This window comes from Gastrolobium bilobum, unplaced genomic scaffold, assembly GCF_033153095.1.
Source record: "Gastrolobium bilobum isolate Gb01-03AN ecotype WA unplaced genomic scaffold, APGP_CSIRO_Gbil_v1 utg8480, whole genome shotgun sequence".
NCBI lineage: Eukaryota > Viridiplantae > Streptophyta > Magnoliopsida > Fabales > Fabaceae > Gastrolobium > Gastrolobium bilobum.
The window spans coordinates 157,146-178,940 of NW_026899605.1; the positions used below are offsets into that span (position 1 = coordinate 157,146).

The 21,795-nt window shown below is 29.8% G+C and overlaps 1 protein-coding gene and 1 pseudogene across 1 annotated transcript; both read right to left on the bottom strand.

Annotated features, from left to right (window-relative positions):
• Positions 1-12,820: 12,820 nt before the first annotated feature.
• On the bottom strand, positions 12,821-19,991 carry LOC133291869 (glycosyltransferase BC10-like). The gene is made up of 11 exons (XM_061490197.1): positions 19,976-19,991; positions 18,148-18,588; positions 16,651-16,749; positions 15,852-15,952; positions 15,687-15,758; positions 15,444-15,534; positions 15,102-15,182; positions 14,301-14,363; positions 14,098-14,220; positions 13,337-13,375; positions 12,821-13,233 (listed from the first exon to the last, which is right to left on the bottom strand). The coding sequence occupies exons 2-11, from the start codon at positions 18,529-18,531 to the stop codon at positions 13,105-13,107; spliced, it is 1,182 nt and encodes a 393-aa protein (XP_061346181.1). The 5' UTR covers positions 18,532-18,588; positions 19,976-19,991; the 3' UTR covers positions 12,821-13,104.
• LOC133291923 (uncharacterized) lies at positions 19,960-21,795 on the bottom strand (annotated as a pseudogene).

The window sequence follows — 21,795 nt, forward strand, 5'->3', positions numbered from 1 at the left end:
TGCCGTTGCCGTTTACGTTTACTCAGAGTGAGAAGAGAATAGAAAGCTTGTTTCGTAAGACAATAACCAATAATCACTGTGCTGAGTTTCTTTGGTTGTTGTGTTGATGTAATGGGATGTGAATTGTGAAGGGACGGTTCAGTTTTCCGATTACTTAACTTTTTTGAATTTCATCCTATTTGACCGTACATCGAAATGGTTGCAGACAATAACTTTTAAGCAAGAAAATGCGCTCTCTCTCTCTTTCTTTTTGATACAAAAACGCTCTCTTTTCTTTCAGACCAAACCCACAGATATATTTGCACGTCATTCTAAATACATTATTTTTTAAATGAGTATATATACATTGAAATACCAAACTCCTTTTTTGTTTTTTTTGGTGAAATAAATACCAAACTCCTTTTATTAATGTAGGTAATACCCATTATGGTTATAATTGCTTTCGAAAGATTTCGTAATTCTAGAAAGGGAAAAATATATCATTTATGAACATAACTATTAACTTACTTTCAGTTTTGTTCCAAAATTTGACATACTTGTTAAAGAATAACCATATTTACTTTTAGGTGGTATCTTGAGGGATTTGTGTCTAAAATTTTAGGAAAAATCAAATTTAAGGTAAGTTTACGAAGGGGTGAAATCTTATCTATATCTATATCAAAAGCAAAATTATTTTTCGGCTGGATAACCTCAGATTCATTCCCATATTTTTTCGCTTTTACCCTTGTACTTTTTTCTATCATTCATTTTAATCTCAATGCCTAAAATCCTCTATCGATCGGTTAACCGGTGACCCGGCACGGTCCAAAAAAAAAATTTAAATTTTTGTTTTAAAAAAAAATCATAATAGCCATATTTGAATATTTTTTTGTTTATTGACTTATATAAGTTATGTACCTATAATACTAATATTATCTCAATTATGTACTATGCATAAAATTTTGAATAAATTTATAGTTAGAGATGTCGTTTTATGAACCTAAAGTCTCGTATCACGATCATTATTTTTTTTTTGATTTTTTTTATAATAATATGTGATTTATTATTTTTTGTAAACTATTTGAAATTTTTATCATTTTTTTAGATATTTGAGTATGTTTATAATTTTTTAATATAAATTATAAAATTATATATAATTACTGGGTCATGCAGTTGAACCAGTGACCTGATACCTCGACCGGGTCAATGACCGGGCCGATTTTAATAACATTTATATCTCACTACTTTTTCAAAATTTAATGTTTTTAATTTTTTTATAATAAAAATTCAAATTTTAAATATTATATAGGTGGAAAAAAAGTTCAACATTGTTTAGTGGCAGACAACTATATTAATATCACACAACTTTTTGAATGGTAATTGTTAAGCCTATTAATAATACCATTAATTTCTGTATCGAAAATTGTTAAGCCTATTAATAATATTTATCATTATGACTATTAGAATTAATTGATTTTTTGGGTCTACAAATGAACCAAAGGTTATTTTAATATAAAAATAAGTTAAAAAACCTCTTCTTTTTTTTTTCTTTTTTTTGATAAAAACCTCTTTAGTTTATGTATAAATACGATGGGGAAATGGTTTGTCATGTTACATGACAACAAATCAATTTTCCTTCACACACAATTTAAGCTGGGTCCCACCTTTGATTTTTTTCTCACTCCACTATTTAATGGACCCTACATATATCATAAGTGTGTAGGAAAATGGTTTGTTGTTATATAACATGATAAAAACAAAACCCAAATATGATATGTGTTACTGCATATTTTCCATTGATAACCCGCTTATGTGCACATATTTCTTATATTTTTATTTGTTTATCTTCTTCATATTCTCAAGTCGTTCTTCTACATAATCTTATCCATTATTTGTGAGTTTATAGTTTTCTATTTCATATTTGTTGATTTTCCATGTTCATTGTTCTATATTTTATGTTAGTGTTTTACATGTACGATATGATAAGCTGAAATGTAAAGCAGATAGCAAATTATAAAAATACTCCGTGATATTTTTATTTAGTGCAGTTTTTTTATATAGTCTAATCTTTGTTGCGTAGTTTACTCACATTGATTTCACCAAAAGTCTTTCTTTTCCTCCTTCCTTAACACTCACAAGTTTTGCTTTTAATGCGGTGAGATCCATCAATGTGAGCAACATTTTAACTGGCAAGTGTCTTGCAAAAATAAGAGCGAGTAATAGTCTTGTGAATGAATGCAATTGCGGTGACAATTGTTCAAGCAGCAGTTGTAATGCAAAGAAGGTAAAATGTGCTAGAATTACTAGCACAATTGTAGAAGCCTTGGAAGACATTACTATTCTCTTCTATGCTTGAGCAGGTAATGCAACACTCTTTCTGTTTAGTTTCTGCAGTGATGTATTTTCACTCTTTACTATATGCTAGATTACTCCTCAAACTTCTATTACGTTTGAGGACCATAAATAGTTATTTTCTAACTTACATTTTCGCAAGATTAATTTTGTTATGTATAAATCAATTTGATGTTTGATATACAAGTTTTATGATAAGAATAACATATTACTTCGATCTTCAATTTGAGAGTGAATTTTTTATATTGCAGACACTAACTCAAACATGGGCTACATCTAGAGAACATCTGACAATAATCCTTTTAAAATGATGTTTTGCATGCAAAGAATTTTAGTATTGTTATGTTTGAGCGACTTTTTTTTTTGTCTAGACAATTGTTTTATCCTCAGTGTGTACGAGCATCTTATCATCTTTATAGTGATTCAGGTTTTTTTTTGTCCCATTATGTATTTCTAGCTTTATTTGTCAAACACCAGAAATGATTTATTCATCTTGGGAACAGTGACCATTTTGTCACGCCTGGCCAAATTATTTACCAAACTGCCACGCCAACAGTAAAAAAATTCAGAATGCCATGTGGCATAATTCGCTCCACTGTGCAGCGAAATATGTTTGCAAATAATTCGCTAAAAAATTCAGAATGCCATGTGGCATAATTCGCTCCATTGTGCAGCGAAATATGTTTGCAAATAATTCGCTACACAGTGTAGCGAATTATGCCATGTCAGGTTACACAGTCAGCCGTAATGACACGTGTCAAGCAGGCAGTAATACAAGCATAATTCGCTACAGAGTGTAGCGAATTACTGTCTGCTTGACACGTGTTATTTTTGTTGACTGTGCAGCCTGACATGGCATAATTCGCTACATTGTGGAGCAAATTATTTGCAAACATATTTTGCTGCACAATGGATTGAATTATATTGCGTGACATTCTGGGAATTTTTACTGTTGGCGTGACAGTCTGGTAAATAATTTGCTGAAGTGTGGCAAAATAGTCACTGTTCCATTCATCTTGATTTCTAAACAATTACTTGGTGCCCAAAAATATTAGACTATCTAATGTCACTCCGATATTTGACTTCCCGGTTGAAAAACACATCTCTTTTTTGTTATTTTACCACTTATTAATTCTTCAATTATTGTTTCCAACCCAGTGATTACATGTTTCAAACTAGTGAGTAGTTGGGCTTTTTAACCATTATAGCCTTTATTTAATAATTAATTACTAAATTGACCTTGATTATAAACTATTTCAAAAATTTAACCTCTCCAGAAAATATAACACCAATTTATCCCTGTTTGACCGTTGACCATCAAACCTTCCCGGGTATCCCCCTCCCTACCCGGATATTTTTTGAAAATTTTAAAATACCCGGGTAGGGAGGGGGATACCCGGGTATATTTCAAAAAACTGTGAAATGCTTGAATTATTTACCCAGGCAGGGAGGCGGCTACCCGGGTGAATATGCATGGTTCTTGAAGAAATTAAGAACAAAGTCAAGTCAATTAATAACAATTAATAGCTCATGGAAGGGACTATGAGTCCCAACAAGTAATTAACAACAATTAATGGTGATTATCAACAACCAAAAAACAATTAATGGCCCAATTTTTAATTTCAACATTAATTGACTTGGGTCTATAATTTTGTTTAGTTTCCAATGCATTATTGATACTGATGGATCATAAATATTTCCCACTAATTTTGAAATGTTTAATGTGCTCTTCCTTGACTCGACGTGTATACCCAAACGGCACGTTGAAAATTGAAATTCGTAGAGATCCTTTTAAATAGACCCTTCCCTGGGAACTGAAAGGAGGCATTGGGGTTCTGGCTGCAGTTGCTACAATGGCCGGAACAACTACTCCAACTCTGTCAGAAGTACAAGTTCAACAAATTGTTATTTTTTTTGGTAATCACCATTAATTGTTGTTAATTACTTGTTGGGACTCGTAATCCCTCCCATGAGCCATTAATTGTTATTAATTGACTAGACTTTGTTCTTAATTTCTTCAAGAACCATGCATATTTACTCGGGTAGCTGTCTTCCTATCCGGGTAAATAATTCAAACATTTTTCAGTATTTTTAAATATACCCGGGTATACCCCTCTCTACTCAGGTATTTTAAAATTTTCAAAAAATACTCTGGTAGGTTTGATGGTCAACGGTCAAACATGGACAGATTGGTGTTATGTTTTTTGGAGAGGTTAAATTTTTGAAATAGTTTATAATCAAGGTCAATTTGGTAATTAATTATTAAATAAAGTCTATAGTGGTCAAAAAGCCGAGTAGTTGGCTTTAAAAATGTATTTGTTTAATTAAAAAATATGTTTAAAAGCTTATAATAATTAAATAATTTTTAAAAAAATCTAAAACCTAAAAAAGTAGCTTTAATATTTTCTAAAATTTTTAAAAAATAACTTCTAATTTTTGAACCTCTAATTATTTGAAAAAAATGAGTAATATTTAATTTTAAGAAACATAAATAATTTAGATTGTTGTAAAAAGTAACAAATATTTGCAGCAAATAATTATTTATTATTATTAATTACTCAATTAAAATGAATGACCATTCAGTGATCAGTGACTGTTCAACTTCTGTCTCTCAATAAGATATTTGCCATTAAATATTTTAAAGACTCTTCTGCATCCTTGCATTTTATCGAAATAATATTTTAGTGCTATTTATGATTATATGTTTTCAATTCTAGCCCAATGAGTAGTTGACTTTAAAAAGGTGTTTTTTAATTAAAAAATATGTTTTGAATCTTGTAATAATTAAATAATTTTTCATAAAAACTAAAACCTAAAAAAAGTAGCTTTAATATTTTCTAAAAAATTTAAGAATAAATTTTAATTTTTGAACTTCTAATTGTTTGAAAAAACAAGGAATATATAATTTTAAGAAGGGATAAGTTATTCTACCTATTATTTTTTTGTCTATTTTTGCCTACCATTATGCAGCACGGTTAGATTAGAATCTAAATAGAAGAGAGAAATAATAAATGTAGTTGAGATTCTGATCTAACGGTGTGGAAAGTGGTAGGTAAAGATAAGTAGAATAACTTATCCCTTTTAAGAAACATAGATAATTTAGATAAGTTAAAAAAATCACAAATCTTTACAACAAATAATTATTTATTATTATTAATTACTCAATTAAAATGAATGATCATTCAGTGACGAACCCAATGGGTGCAGCTCAATTGGTAACTTGGCGCTGAGTTAGTGGGGTTGGACATGTGTTCGATTCCTGCTGAATGCATTCTTGGGGAGGGGGCTGAACCTTTAGCCATCACTGATCCCCCGCACTCCGGATTAGTCCCATAGCCGGCTCAAAGAGTCGAAGCTCGTGGGGATACCGGAGGGAGCCAACTCGCCTCAAAGAGGTAATTAGGGTTGGGTAACTCCAAAAAAAAATGATCATTCAGTGACCAGTGACTATCCAACTTCCGCATCGTAAAAAGATATTTGTCATTAAGTATTTTATAAACTATTTTGCATCTTTGCATTTACTGAAATAATGTTTTAATGCTATTTATGGTTACATGTTTCCAACACGTAGTTATTCCTTTTTAATTTTGAATTTTTAAAAACAAGTCATCTTTTAAGGGGGGAAAGTATACTCCGAAACAAATAATTAATAATAGATTAAATGAGATATTGATACGGGATAGGTTATTGTACCTACTATTTTTTCTGCCTATCTTTACTTATCACTGACCAATACCATTAGATCAGAATCTCAGGAGGAGAGACAAAGGTAAAGATTAGTTGAGATTCTGATCTAATGATATTTTAAAGTGATAGGCGAAAAAATAAATAGGTAAAATAACCTATCACTATTAATACATGAAAGAATAAAAAGTAGCATCTTGTAAAAATGTATTAATTCATATTTATTTTGTTTTTTAAAAGAATGTCTTTAATTTACGTTCTTTGACTTTGAAAGTCTTTTAACAATTATTTTTTCTTAGATTAGCGAGAAGAGCAATATTTTTAAATATATAATATAAACAATAAAAAATTAAAAGAAAAATATATAAAACAGGAAAAAATTTATATAATAAATTTAAATTTAATATAAAATTGTAGATTAAATGCATTTTATATTAAATTTAAATTATAAAAAACTATGTATAGTTGATAAAAAACAATTTAAATTTGAAATTTAAATGAAAAAAAAAGAAATGACATATTTATATTTTAAAAGAAAATAAATTAAAAATTTACCTTAAAAAAATAATACAAAAAGTGGAAAATTTTCCCTATAAGTATTTTTTTTAAATAGAGATAAGTGAATTTAAATTTAAATTTAAAAAAAATGAGATCCATCATTCTGTAAATAATAAATTATAAAAATATAAATTTTAATTTAATATATAAGAAATAAATTAATTTTTATTCTTTTGATGTACGAGTGTAATTAACATAATTTCTCATATCGTGAATGAATAACTAGAAGCTATTACTTGGAGAACGAGTGCAATTTTCTATGCATGTTTTCAACTACTTTCTGTCTAAGGAAATTGTTAAACCTATTAATAATATTTATTATTATGTCTATTGGATGAGAAACCATTTAATATTTAAAATTTAAACATTGTAAATTTGAATTTTGAACTTGATAGGTGGAAAAGAATTCAGCATTTAATGTTTCCCACTACTTTCTATATAGGAAATTGTTAAGCATATTGATAATATTTTTTAATATGTCTATTGAGCTTAATTATTATACCTATTAGAGTTAATTAATTTCATTGCAGCAAAAAAAAAACCAAACATTATTTTATCAAAAACTTTAAAAAATATTATTTTTAACTTCTAATCGTAATTAGGTGAATAAATATGCAATTAAAAAAAGAAATAGGAAAATAAATGTAATTAATGTAAATAAAGAGAAAGCGTTTATGTTTTTTTTTTTTCAGCTTTCTTGCTTTTTAACTTGGAACTATTTGAGAAGTGGAAAAGGTTCAAAAATAATGAAGCGTGAAATTGAAAAGTTTTTTTTTTATTATTTTTTTCAAAATTAATGAACTGAAAACTTTAGAACCCATAAAATAAAAGACAGAGACAATAATTTAAAAACTTCATAAAAAGAAAACAAAATAGTTAAGAGAATGAAGTTTAACTTAAAATTTTGCGTCCTTTTTAACTTAAAGTCTATCTCCTCATTTTTTATTGAAAATACAATTAGTCTTTAAATTTTCTAAAGTATGTATTTTATCATTTAATTTGACTTACAATTTTCTAAAATATGTATTCTTTGGTGACAAACAACTGTATTAATATCATACTACTTTTTAAATGGTAATTGTTAAGTTTATTAATGATATCACTAATTTCTGCATCGAAAATTGTTAAGCCAGTTAATAATATTTATTATTATGTCTATTAGGATCAATTGATTTTTTGGGTCTACAAACGAACAAGAAGGTTTTAAAACTCAGACCGGTCATCGACTCGGTCGAGGTACTGGGTCACTGGGTCATTGGTTCAAACGGGATCAACCGATTTTACTGTTTACATATTAAAAAAATATAGACATTACTTTTATTAAAAATTCACATATGAAAACTATCAATGAGCTTCAAAAAATAAATTGGTTCTCAATGATAAAAAATATTATATACTTCTAAGCTTCTAGCTCTAGACCATATCCTAATATTGGATTAAAATTTTAAAATTGCAATGTAAGCCAAATGCGTCTTTTGTGTCTTGACATAACACGGATAAATTAAATCATGATAATAAATAGTAGGCGTGAAATATACATTAAGGAGAAAGTGTCAACCGTTGATATGAGACCATCGGTGTTTATCCCCACTAAACTTATTAAGATCATTATAAGATGCAACTAAATTACATAAACGAATTGCACTAATTCAAAATACCTTATTATTTGCACCTTACTTATTAATCATATTTACCACAAAATATGAACATGATTTAATTCAAGAGTTCTCATCAACTACAAAAAAAAAAAACCAAAAAAAAAAAAGAGGGTCAATCGGGTCACCGAGTCGTCGGGTCTCGGTCGAGTCAACCGGTCCAAACCGGGTCGACTGCGGAACCGATCCAAATGACCACTCGGACCGGGGAATCCACCGGGTCATCGAGACCCGGGTCGACCCGGCTGGTCTGAACCGATTTTTAAAACACTGCGAACAAGTGATTATTTTGTTAGAAGCTTAAAAAATAAGTTCAAAAAACCTCCTTGCAAAAAAATATTATTTATTCTTAATAATTACTCATATAAAAGGAATGGCCATTCAATATTTTGTAGTATATCATTATTTTAATGCTATTTATGATTAGTTATTTCCAACCCAGTGACTATGAGTAGTTGGCTTTTCATTATAAGAACCTTTTTTTGGGTGGATAAATGTAAAATCTTATTACATACTGATATAAAATGTTGACAGTTATGTTATCAAAAAAAAAAAAATGTTGACAGTTAGAGGTAGCAAAAATGAGCTCGGCCTGACGGGTCAGCCCCGCCCCACCGGTTTGGTGGGCGGGTTAGCCCGCCAACACATCTTTATTATTAAATTAAAATTTCACCCTTCTTCTTTTATAATAAAATTCCTAAATCTAATTTCAAATTTGTAAATACTAATTTGTAAATACTAATTTGTAAAATTTTAAATACTAAGGCCACAAATCCTTGCAAAAGATAATTAAATATGATGCATTAAAATTATAGTGTTATATATATTAATTTTGTGAATAATTATTTATATATATAGAATTAAGTTAATGAATGGTCTTTTGATATTACCACATTTAACTTCAACTCTATGAAGTGTTTGTTATAATATTAAACGTATTAACTCAAATATTTGCCCACTATTCATGTAATATATATGTCACAATACACACACCTCATAAAATCTATTTAGAGACAACTACAGATAACATAGATGGATAGTAATCTAGACGCAACTATAAGAACATTTTTATTATGGATAAATATAAAAATATATTGCATGATGATATAAAATGCTGACAGTTAGAGGTAGAAAAATGAGTTCGGCCAGGAGGGCTGCCCTGTCCCGCCCGCCAACACGTTTTTATAATCATATTAAAATTTCACCCTTCATCTTTTATAATTAATTTCCTAAATCTGATTTCAATTTTGTAAATACTATTTTGTAAAATTCCAAATACTAAGGCCATAAATCCTTGCAAAAAAATAACTAAATAAGATGCGTTAAATATATGGTTATATATATATATTAATTTTGTGAATAATTATTTATACTTATGCATTAAGCTAATGAATGATATTTTGATATTATCACATTCAACTTCAACTATGAAGTGTTTGTTAGAATATAAAGCGCACTAACATGAATCCTTGTAAAAAAAAATTATTTATTATTATTAATTATTCAATAACTCTTAATCTAATATATATGTCACAAATACACACACCTTTGAAAGTCGAATTAGAGGCACATATAATTTTTTTTAAAAAAATAATCTACACGCAACTATAAGAACCATTTTTTTGTGGATAAATATAAAAACCTATTACATGTTGATATAAAATGCTGATAGTTAGAGGTAGTAAAATGGGCTCAGTCCGGAGGGTCCATAACCGAAAAACCGGTCATATAACCAGTCCAGGTGAAGTAGCGGATTGGCCAAACATTGGAACCGATGCAACCTGACCGATTTTGGTGAAAACCGATGACTCGATCGGTTCAACCAGTGACTCGACCCAATTCATAAAATAAAATAAAAAATCATAAAGAATATCATTTTTTTAAAAGGGTTATATTTATCTCATTTTACATGAAAAAAATAATTTTCCTACACATACAAAAGAGAAGTGGGTCCCACCACTCTTTTTTTCTCTCTTCTCTTATATGTGGGTCCCACTTGTAATTTTATTTCTACAACATGAGATAATTATTTTTCTACAACATAAGAAAAATATTTCCCTATTTTAAAATTCACAAATGATTTGTTTTCTTTTGAAATATTTGAGTGATTTCTTTTTTATTGACTTACATATGTTATGTACCTATAACACTAATATTATTTTGGACTTGGTTATGTACTATGCAAGGAATTTCGATTTAATTTATAGCTAGAGATATTGTCTACTGAACATGAAATACCAGTATCACAAGCATTATATATTTTTTGATCCTTTGTTGAGTAGTAACGTGTGATTTATTATTTTTCATATTAAAATATTTGAAATTGGTATAATTTTTTAAAAGATATTTAAGTATGTTTACAAATTTTTAATATAAATTATAGATTTGCATATACTTATTGTGGTTAAACCAGTGATCCACTCAATGAACATGCCGCGTTTATTAACATTGTTTATAATTCATGCATAAGGAAATACAGGAGAAAATTAGCATCTCTTTTAAAAACTATTAAAAGAAACATATTTGTATAGTCGCTCAATTACTAAGAGAGAATATTTAACATATATTCACTCGTAGAATTTATTTATTCAAATGGACATTAATTATGCCATGGTTGGTAAGACCATATTTTTATTGAATAAAGCATAATCTTCAGATCTTCCCCAACGAAAAGTTAAGTTTTAAATAAAGCTGAGCTTGAGCTATTTGACTATAAGATGTGCATTTAATATAATTGAAAACTTAATTTCTTCAAGACATTAATCCCATATTAACTATCATTGGTAAAATTTAGGAGAATTCGCAATCTAGATTGGATCGGTTTTGAAAGCAAAAATCATGCAATCCAATTCTTTCGATTTGATCATTCATTTGGTTTGGATTTTTTTCAAATCTGATCCAATCGAATCTAATTTTATTCAGTTTGGATTGTATTAGTTTTTGATTTTTTGAAAAGCCTAAAATTTGTATGATAATTATTCTGTAAATAACATATCTTTTGTATACCTTGACTTTGTAAAGTTTGTATGATGATTATTGTGCAATTTAGAAACATAAGTAAATGATAATCTAATTTTTAATATAGTACAACAAAAAGTTGAATTTCTATCTTTTACCTCCAACAAAAAATTTACAATGTGATTGTCGCAAATATGGAGTAATCCAAGGTTTCATTTTATATAGGAGCTGTTGTACAATAATAACTCATGCAATAAAAAATATATGATGTATCTTACAAAAAAAGCATAACATAGATCAAACACAACTCACTTTCTCTAACATGATGGGTGGGTTAATGAGTCTTGAGATTAGAATTTTGCTATATGATTTTTGGACTATGATTGAGGAAAGTCCTAAGTTTGTAGATGGTAAGATTAGTGAATCATTGGATCGGTTTGGATTGGGTCGATTTTCACTAACCAAATCGAAAATCAATTCAATGCAATTAAATTTTGTGATTTTTTTTTTTCGTTTTTTCACTTTTCAGTTATCGATCTTTTGATTCTTTAATTTTTGGTTAATTCGGTTATCAATTTTACGATTTGATTACCGCGATTTAAAAAACCTGAGCGTTTACGAGTTTGAGCGGAGAAAAGTTCTCGAGCTAGAAAATTGGCAAAAATAAAAATAGAGGACAACTTAGAATGTTTTCAGAATATTAACGGTGGAAGGTGAAAACAAAAATGAAGGATTAATATTATTATTATTATATATGGTTCGTTTGTTTGTTAGAAGCGAGAAAATATTAAAGGACAAACCGAATCAAGAAACTCAAAAAAATTTATGCCATCATCCGCTATTGTTTTCCATTATTAAAAATATAAATATATGATAATTATTGTCAAAGTGATAATGCATAGCTAAAAGACTATTATTATTATTATTAAATGTATATTCTTTGTTACTTTATCGAAATAATATATTAAGTTGATTATTTAATGATTGTCTTACAATAATTTTTTATTTTTTTTGGTAAGTGTCTTACAATAAATTTAGATTCTCTCAGGTTCCTTCTCATGTTCTGAGAAAAAAAAAGAAACAAAGGGTCCAATTGTTTGTGCTTGTTTAATTTTTTTTTTTAAAAAAACCATGCGTAATTTTTTTTGTAATGATTAGATAAATTCAAAAATATCAAAAAAAATATTTTAGTGCTTCTCTCAGAAACTAAAAAAAAATATATAGTTTCTATAAAAAAAATTAGAAAAAGTTAGATCATAAATAATGTTTTTTAAAAGTTAAAAAAAATGATTACAATAGAATCCACCATTGTTTGTATAGAGCTTATTAAACTTGTTTTTGTGTCTTTCTCTTTTCTCTTTGATAACATGAAATCAAACATTAACCAAATCCAAATCCAAATTCACCCCTCCATACTTAGAATTAGAACCATTAACCACTGTCATTAAATTAGTCAAAAAAAAAAAAAAAAAACTTAAACACTGCAGAAACATTCGGTCTGTTCCTAGCACTGTCCAAATAATTTTAACAAAATACTGACTCATCAATTCAATTTTCTTCTGTAAATTATTGTAAAGATCCATCAGTAACAAACAATTCACCAAGTAATATTTAATGCATTTTCCCTGCCTATATATCAAGGACACCAAAAATTCTCATCTATGAGGAAAATCTATAATGGTATAAAAAATAAACAATCATAAAAAAGGTAACATAGTAACTGCAAATTATATCCTTCAAGACAAGCTCAGCAGTTTTGTCAAGCCCCATAGAATCAGCTCGTGTGTCTTTTTCCTATAGAATTTTATCTAGTTGCCTCCGGATTGTGGCACTTCGCAAAACCAAATGTTATGTGCAAGAGCGAAGGTGTGCCTCTGGATTGTTGATTTCCAAAGAATGATAATGAACATGAGATATTTTAAAATGAAGTAGAATTAGAGAAAAGTAGCATCAATTTATCCAAGGTTTCAGGGTAAAACTTCCTGGCAAATAAATAACAAGGTCGTTTTGAACCATTCCACATGCAAGGTGTAATCAACACTGTTCTCTGCGAATTGAAAAGTGAAAAACCAATAATAATTCATTCCTTCAATAGAAACAGATATAATGTCACAATATGGAGGACCCTTTGAAGTTTGAACCATTTATACCTGTGCATCACTTGTAATACGTGGACTTTCATCAATGGACTGCAGTGAATGAAATTATGTCACTAACTAAAATTGTAGAAAAATGCTCTCATTGAACATTAAGAAGTAATAAGGTTAAAAACAGGGAATAAAGTGAAATTATTAAAGGGATAGGATCAACTTACACCAGTGTAAGAATAATAAATCTTAACCGTTGATTTCCGTGTATCTAACAGTTGAGATTTATTGAAAATTAAAAATTAATTAATGAGTGAGACCTAATAAATCTCAACAGTTAGATGCATGAAAATCAATGATTAAGATTTGATATGAGACTTATTATTCTTATACGTGTGTAAGATGATTTTGCCCCATTATTAAACAAGGAATGTCACAAAGTAAGTGAATTTTGTGTTTTCATTTTGTTTACTCTCTTGTTTTTGTAACTCTTCCAATCTATTAAGGTTCATGGTGTAATATTTTCTGTAGTGAACAACTGAACATCCAAACAAATTGTTAGCGTTAGATGTAAAAATAATTTTCTTGGGAAAAAAGAAATCTGATAAAGAATGTATATGATAGCCCTTCTAGGTGATCAGCAAGGGTGGATTGAATTTATGCCAAAAGAAAAAACTACATAAAGGAACAAGTCACTAATTGCTTTTATAGTTCATTGAACATCCTAGTTCCTTTGATGATTAAACATGAAGAACACAGAAACATCTTTTCTGCTAAAAAATAGTCTAACTGAAGGAAGAGAAAGTGAAGTTTATGTCACATACTGTTAAGGTTTTCAGAAGTTCATAAGTTATATCCTGAGCACTGAATGATCTAGGATGCCATTTTCCTTCAGACCAATCAACATATGTTACCGACCAATTTGAAATTCCACCTGGATCAATCATCTAAACATACACCAAATGAGTTAGCAACGAAAAAGACCGATATCATTTGCACCTAGAAGAAGTCAGATTGATGCACTGACGTTAAAAAAGGTTGGTAAGTAATGCTCATCGGAGTAGCAGTTGCGTCCTCCCTCCATTCTTGGCTGTAGAAGTTTAAAACATGAACAGCATGATGTTTGTTAGTGAAGCTTTCTTTACAGATTCCATTCTTCCCAATAACTTCTAAAAGAATAGAGTTAACAGCAAACACAGTAAACATATTATGTCTGTGATAAGAAGGAAAGAAGGAAAAATATTATTGAGTGATGCTCTTGTAACTTGGTCAGCAAACAAGATTCAACTCATGTTATCAGGAAATTCTCATTTACTTTCAGAAATTTGTTAAAAAACTGATGCAGGATGCAGCAAGTACAGAACTGACTAAGAGGATAAAATATCAACTATTATGCAAAAGTAAAAAACCAAAGCTAGAAAATTGAACAAACAGAATGACAAAAGAACCTGGAGTCTAGATAAGAGATATATGCATGCTACTGACAACTGAGAATTAAGTCCAAGAAATCTTTGTCAAATTGAATCTTTATAAATTTCCAGCAAACTTCCTCATGTGTGGGTTGGTTACAAACTTGTTATGTCCTGCTGTTTTTTCTTTTTAGTGAATAAAAATGTAGTTTCTAAGAAAGAGGACAAAGAATTTGAATATAAATAGTGGATTAGATTTGTCCAGAAATCACCTACACCTCATATTTCATTAACTAATGCATACATTTATAAACTCTTAACATTCTTAAGAGAGGTGATAAGAAGAATACAGAAAGGAACAAAGTACAATCCATTAATTAACAAAGGCATCAAGCAAATAATTATAAGTAACACAGTACATTGCAGTGATGCTTGAATTTTGTGTAATAGAGACTGTCTGCCATAACTATAATAGCATGCTGCCGCTTCATTGAGAACCACTGCAGTACAAACATGACACAAATCAGCCGCATGCCAAAAAAGTTTCCATTGATTTCCTAAATGTCTTCATTGTTATTACATAAACCAATTTTTGAACCAAATCTTGACTGTAATGAATGATTCTGCATTTTAGAGGGGAGAGGAATGAGCAAAAGAAAGAATATTGTTATTAAAGTTAACCCTGAATAAAAAAAACTTTTGCCTGGTTGAAATATGAGAAACTTAGACTGAAATTTCCTTTTTAGGAAATTATACTGTACCTGTGAACCCTTTCGGAAATCCTTCTCTTCTACTTCAGGTAACATATACTTTATATACCTGCCGTTTCCATGAGGACCAGGATCAAAGTAGCTTTATTTTTATTTTTTTGAGTGAAGGGGGGGAAAACAGAGAAATTAGTTAATTTCCATCTAACAAATCTGCAGCAAGGAAAGTTTAATGAAAGGAAAAAGTTTCTAAAATTTCCTCAACTAATTAGTAGTTTTTGTAGTATAATGTCTTACCATTCAATGAAGCTGACATTTGTAAACAATAAGTAGTTGTACACAAAATCAAAGTGGCGCACAGGAATACAACTGAAACAAAATTTGAAGATGTTATTGACTAGATGAAATCCACAAGCCAAGCATGACTTTACATAAAAAGAAAAACCATAAAACAAAATTGACCTTTCAGACAGCAAGACAAAATGTTGGTTATCAGGGTCTATAAGTGCGTTTGCCAAAAGTCTCTTTTCTGCCTCAACCATAGAAAAATTTCCCCAACTCACCTGTAAGAATATTTCAGATCAGTTAATATTATATTAAGAAAAATGGCATACCGTTTGCAAAATGAATGGATGCTAAGTAATATGTAATCCTACATTTGAGAAAAATTATAAGAATTGAAGAAAAATGATGCATTAATGTGTTAGAATATGTAGAAAAATGTCATTATTGTATTTTAGAGTATCTTAAATTATATTGAATGATCTCTTAAGAGTAGTTTTCATATTTAATTATATTTCCTAATTTTTTTTCTCATTTGATGAAGAGTCCAATAGTAATATAAATTGGGGATAATGCTTTGTCTTTTGTATCCCATGGAGAATATAATCCATATTCTCTTTTGTCTCTCTTTGCCTCTTTCTCTACCTAGATCCCTATAATTTCTACAAGATAAAAAAAAAAAAAGATATGAATTTTAATAAATGATAGCCATTATGCTTTTACAACATCTAATTCTTTTCTTATTAATTGAGGGCATTTTACAACACCCTCTTGCTTAAGGATAATGTGCAGTTATCCTTCTTTAAACTGCTTTCAGAAGCAATAAATTCATGCAATATGAATCTAAATACACAATTTCAAAAAACTGTGAGCTATTCAGTGTTAACCTATGAAAGTTCTCTGAGAGTAAATTTAATACATATAACACCATGGGTTACAAATATAAAATGTCATTTGAAAATAGCCTTATGCCCCATACCGGTTCACTGTGAATGTCTCGACCAACAAAATAACGGCTAACATGCACTGGTTTTTCCCTCGATGCATGTACATAAATAGAGAATTTGCCCTCGTGCCCCTGCATTTTGTTTTGTTATAAGTAAAGATCAAATAAAAGGGAACTAAATTTCTGTTACATAAATATGGCTCTTAAACATCTTCTCAAAGTAAATGTACTTAATAAGTAGTCATTGTATATAAGTTCCATGCATAATTTGTCATCCACTTGCAAAAAAAGTATTCTTGCAAACAGATTTTATCATTTGATATTAAATACCTACAGACTTTCTCTATGATGACAGAGCGGGTGGTAAACAGAAATTTTATTATAAAGTTTTACTTACACTATAATCTAATTATGTATTGTCACATTATTTAATGAGTTTAACAACACATGAGTTGTCAAACATTTTAAAAGATGTGGAATATGACTGCAAAAAGAGCAGTTAATTGCAATCAATTTCCTTTATAATACAACATGAACGGTATATTCATCAAATATATGAAATATGCACTTATCTTTTAATCAAACAAAATCACAATACATCTATTCTCATCCTTCCTCACTCTTCAAACCAGATACATCAAATGCTTCAAGAGAGTAAATAAACACTGCCTTTTCAGTAGGAACTGTAGTGTTAACTTAAATTACCAACCCTCCTTGATGGAAAAGTCTTCACCCAATATAAGCGTTAGAAAACTGATCAAATTAAAAAAGATTTTTAGTCCATAATTATGTCACAATCTTTTAGACCTCTTCTACTACTTCTCCTTTCATGTATAAAATTCACTAGATGTTTAATATGCATGAACTGAGAATTTCACATAGCATCATGAGCATATGGCTGAATGAGCAACCTCTGACTCCACATCCCCTTGGACAGAAGTACAATAGTGACAAATTCTTACTCCTTGATAGTAAAATGGAGTTTACTTTTCCAAATGGTTATCTAATAAATGGTTCAATATGATCTACCGCATATTTCCCCCCACTATTCTTTCACAGCCATTGTTCATTCCTTCATAGTTCATAGTATCCTTTTTCCTTGAAAATTAAGAAAATCTCCGCCAAAGGATGATTGGAAATATAATCAGATTCCATCCATCAGTCTTGTCCACTAACATATCCTCTTATCTGTATAAGGCACTCGTTTTCTTACACATATTCATAACTAAGAAAATAACAGTTATAACATGAAACAATCCTTTACTACTCCAATTCCACCCTTTTGTAGCTCACTTATCTCTCATTTCTAAAGTAACAAATCTAATACTCTTACTGAGAAAGGATGACAATGACTTAAACCATAGCATATCAGCAGCTATATCTGCATAAATATTACTGTGAAGAACCCCATAAACACAACGTATACTATAAACTTGAAAAAATAAAATAAAAAATAAAAAATAAAAGATAGCATTCATACTAGTAAAAGAACATAAAAAAAGAAAGTTTATAGAATAGGTAATACCATACTTGAAAGAACATGTGCCAGAGTCTCTCGAAAGGCAGTGAACCTGGAGTCATAAACAAAAATGCAACTTTGGGGGTCTTTGTTTGAACATCATGAAACTTGAGCAACTCCTTAATAACAACCCGAGATTCAATTTCTTCATCAGTTAGTTCCCTGGAAAAATCATCACTTGGATGCAAATCATATGCGTGACAACCTCGAGAGGAAAAGAAATAGCATCTTGCCGGGCTTGTTGGTCGATAAACATATGAAGCAATCATAATAAGGAACACCACAGAAACCAATACAATGATCCAAGTAGGCCTCTTTAGTAATTGCTTTCTTGGCACTACCATCATCAGAAGATTTCTAATGCCTTGTGGCCGTGCAAGCTTTACTCTCTTCATTTAAGCAGCTTCCCAAGACAGACATGTATGAACTTGTTTATATTCAATGCTGTCTCACTGTCATTGTACATGGGAAAGAACAAAACATAAGACATAAGTGATTCGTGCATGAATAAAAACTTAAGGAACATGTTAACATAATTTATTCTTATCAACAATAAATTAATAAACATGACTTGGATCTTATACAATGCCTCCTCCGAGAACATGAATAAACAACAAGACTAGAAAGATAAACACTAGGCGTTAAAATACACATCTAAATATTCCAATTACTTAAGAGGGGTAGTGGCAATGCCTGTGATCCAATGAAGAAAGGCCCCAAGATCCCAGAAAGATAAATAAATAAAATATTCAGACTTGAATATAGAATGATATATTGGTTTTGAAAAAAGCAATGCAGTGTGTATGAGTAGAGATTTGGAAAGAATGAAAAAGCAGAGTGTAGATTCATTGGAAAGTGATATCTGATACGCATGTCTCAGTCTCAGGACTGCCAACAGAATTGAAGAGAGTTCAGCAAACTCCGGTGTTCTTGACACCTCACTCACTCCCCCAAACTATTCTCTTTCTTTCTCACAATTTTAGTGGAACTGTCTTAATAAATAGCATGATAATTTCTCTTTTTGCATTTTTATTATTTTTTTAGATCACCTAATATTCTCGTACATGTCTTGTCTGCTACGAAATTAATCTAGATGTAAGCAATTGCCATTGTACAATAAAATTCCAATGAACCATGCATAGTAGTTAAAATCTTAATTCTTAGCATAAATATGATTTTAGATTTTATAAATAGAGAAAAGTTATATTAATTTTTTTCTTTTCTTACAATCTCTTATGATCATTTTTATTACCCTTACTGTTTGATTAACACATTAAATTAATTTAAAATTAACGGTTAAAAAATAAAATAAAAATAAGTGTTATTGATTTTTAATTAATCCAACGATAATTAATCAGATAATAACGATAATAAACCTAAAATAATAATAAATATAACAGTCCCCTTTTTAAAATAATATTTTTAGTTTCTTATGTTATCATAGATCTATTACCTGTTAAATACTAACATGTTACTTAACACTGACTTAAGTAGAAATTAACACTTAATGGATTAACATTAATAATAACCAAAAGTACTTAACTTACAAAAAATAATCACAAATCAAAATTGCAAAATTAAAATGGTCACGAATCAGTTAAAATGTGTGAACCAGTCACGGCTTACAGAGTTTAAATGGCCCTAATTTTCCAAACAGAATTTTTAAAACCTCTTTTTATAACCATAAACAATTTTTTTTTTCTCCTTTAAATTTGTTTAATATAGAATAAATGACAGTCGTAATGTAATAAGAAATCAACTTCTTTCCTTTAAGAATAGTCAGCCAGAATGGCCGAACCAAAAATTTTGTGAGAAGGGTTAAGGAAGCAAATTGACAACCTTTATTTTGAAGTCATTATTCCAAATCCATGTATTTTCGCATTCTCAAAAACCAATCAGATTTTTCAAATAAAGGTTGTGCCAGTGTAACATTACAATACATCACCAAATAGAATCAAAATAAGTAGGGCAGAGTGCTTGGGTTAGCCAGGCCCCACTTTCGGAATATCATAATAATGCTCACTAAGATTGGCCATATATTGATTGAATTCCTGAATCCTATCTCGATAAGACCTGCTCGCCATCTTTGCTAGCCTTTTAAGCTCAAGTTTCTGTGTCTGCAGGAGAGATCGCCTCTCAGCTGGTGTTTCCTAACTACTTAACAGTTAAAAATTTATACACTACATGAGTCTCATTTAGTCTAATCTATATATATAAGTTTCCACACTATCTAACTAAAATATAGCTACTACTCCTTAATTTTCCATTACTATATAGAATTCTGAGCGATGATAGAGGTAAATAGTAATTGCTCATCCTTCACCAGTTAAGCATAAACTAGGCATGATGTTTATGCTAAGCTTTCTAGAGAAACATCATCCCTAGCTTATGCTTAACTGGTGAGGGATGAACAATTACTATTTACCTCTACGATAACCGCTTAGAATTCTATATAGTAATGGGAAATCAAGGAGTAGTAGCTATATTTTATTTAGAAAATGTGGAAACTTAACATATAAACTAGACTAAATGAGACTTATGTATTGTATGAATCTGTAACTTTAAGTAGTTAGGAATGTAATATATGTATTGTACTGATGGGAAATAGTTTAGGACGTAGATCTTATTGTAAGATATTTAGAATGTCAAAATATGATTCACCGTTTCCTCTGCCATCGTACTTGTCAGCCTCATTATGCTATCTTCTTGGTGGTCCGTTGACAACATGTTTCCACCTAACATCTCCAAAGTGAAGAAAATACCATTAACAACAGAAATTGTAAAAAGAGAGCAAGGTGAGCTGCTGCAGATGAACATGATGAACAGTTTGACATGCTTAGAGCAAACCATCTCTGCTAAAGTTTTTGTTACATCATAAGATTTGAATCATCAAATCAGTATGACGACAAAAAAAAAAAAAAACCACAATTATTGAGCTTCTCATTGGAATCAGATAAATCCTTCCAAAGTACATATCACTATTCAATTGCAACATTTAAGATGATGAATCCACTCACACGTTTTGCATACAAAATTTAACCAGAACACTCCTAAAGAAAACCCAAAACAAGCTTGGCAGGAATCTCATGCATGCCTAACTTTGAAAGTTTATATAGAAGTCAGAACAATCAACAGCCACGCTACTGCATAGTTTTCAACTGTCATAAACCCTAGGTTTCTACAGTAATATGATCAAAAAGAATGGAATGTGTGCAAAATGTAATAACGAGTATAATTACAAGTATAATTAAGCATATTATACTTGTTATTAAGCATATTATTCTTAATTAAGCATATCATCTCAAAAAAAAGAAAAAAAAAGGAGTATTATGTTCACCTGAATTGGCCTCAGACAAGTGATGGTAACTTTTATTATGGTGTTTCTTCATTTTCTTCTTCTTCTTAATCCCACCATCTTTCACATCCAATGGTTTCCCCCTTCAGCTTCAATTTCCCAACCACAACGCCGTCGTACGCCGACATCTTATTATTCACGATCAGATTCAGAACATAAATCAACGATCAACAATCAAGAGTGTCAGGAATTCAATCAAATCGACGATCAGAAAGCGTTGTCCCTGTGATAATTGTAAATAATGTCCGGTAGAAGGAGAAGACGGTTGGCGTATATATTCTAGAAACAAATGGAACCGTCTTCT

Coding starts and splice junctions, on each gene's coding strand:
- LOC133291869 (XM_061490197.1), bottom strand. CDS start 18,531: ATGAAGAGAGTAAAGCTTGCACGGCCACAAGGCATTAGAAATCTTCTG. Junction 16,750..18,147: donor TCTGGCACATGTTCTTTCAA/GTATGGTATTAC, acceptor AACAAAATGCAG/GGGCACGAGGGCAAATTCTC. Junction 13,234..13,336: donor GTATTACAAGTGATGCACAG/GTATAAATGGTT, acceptor TTCAATTCGCAG/AGAACAGTGTTGATTACACC.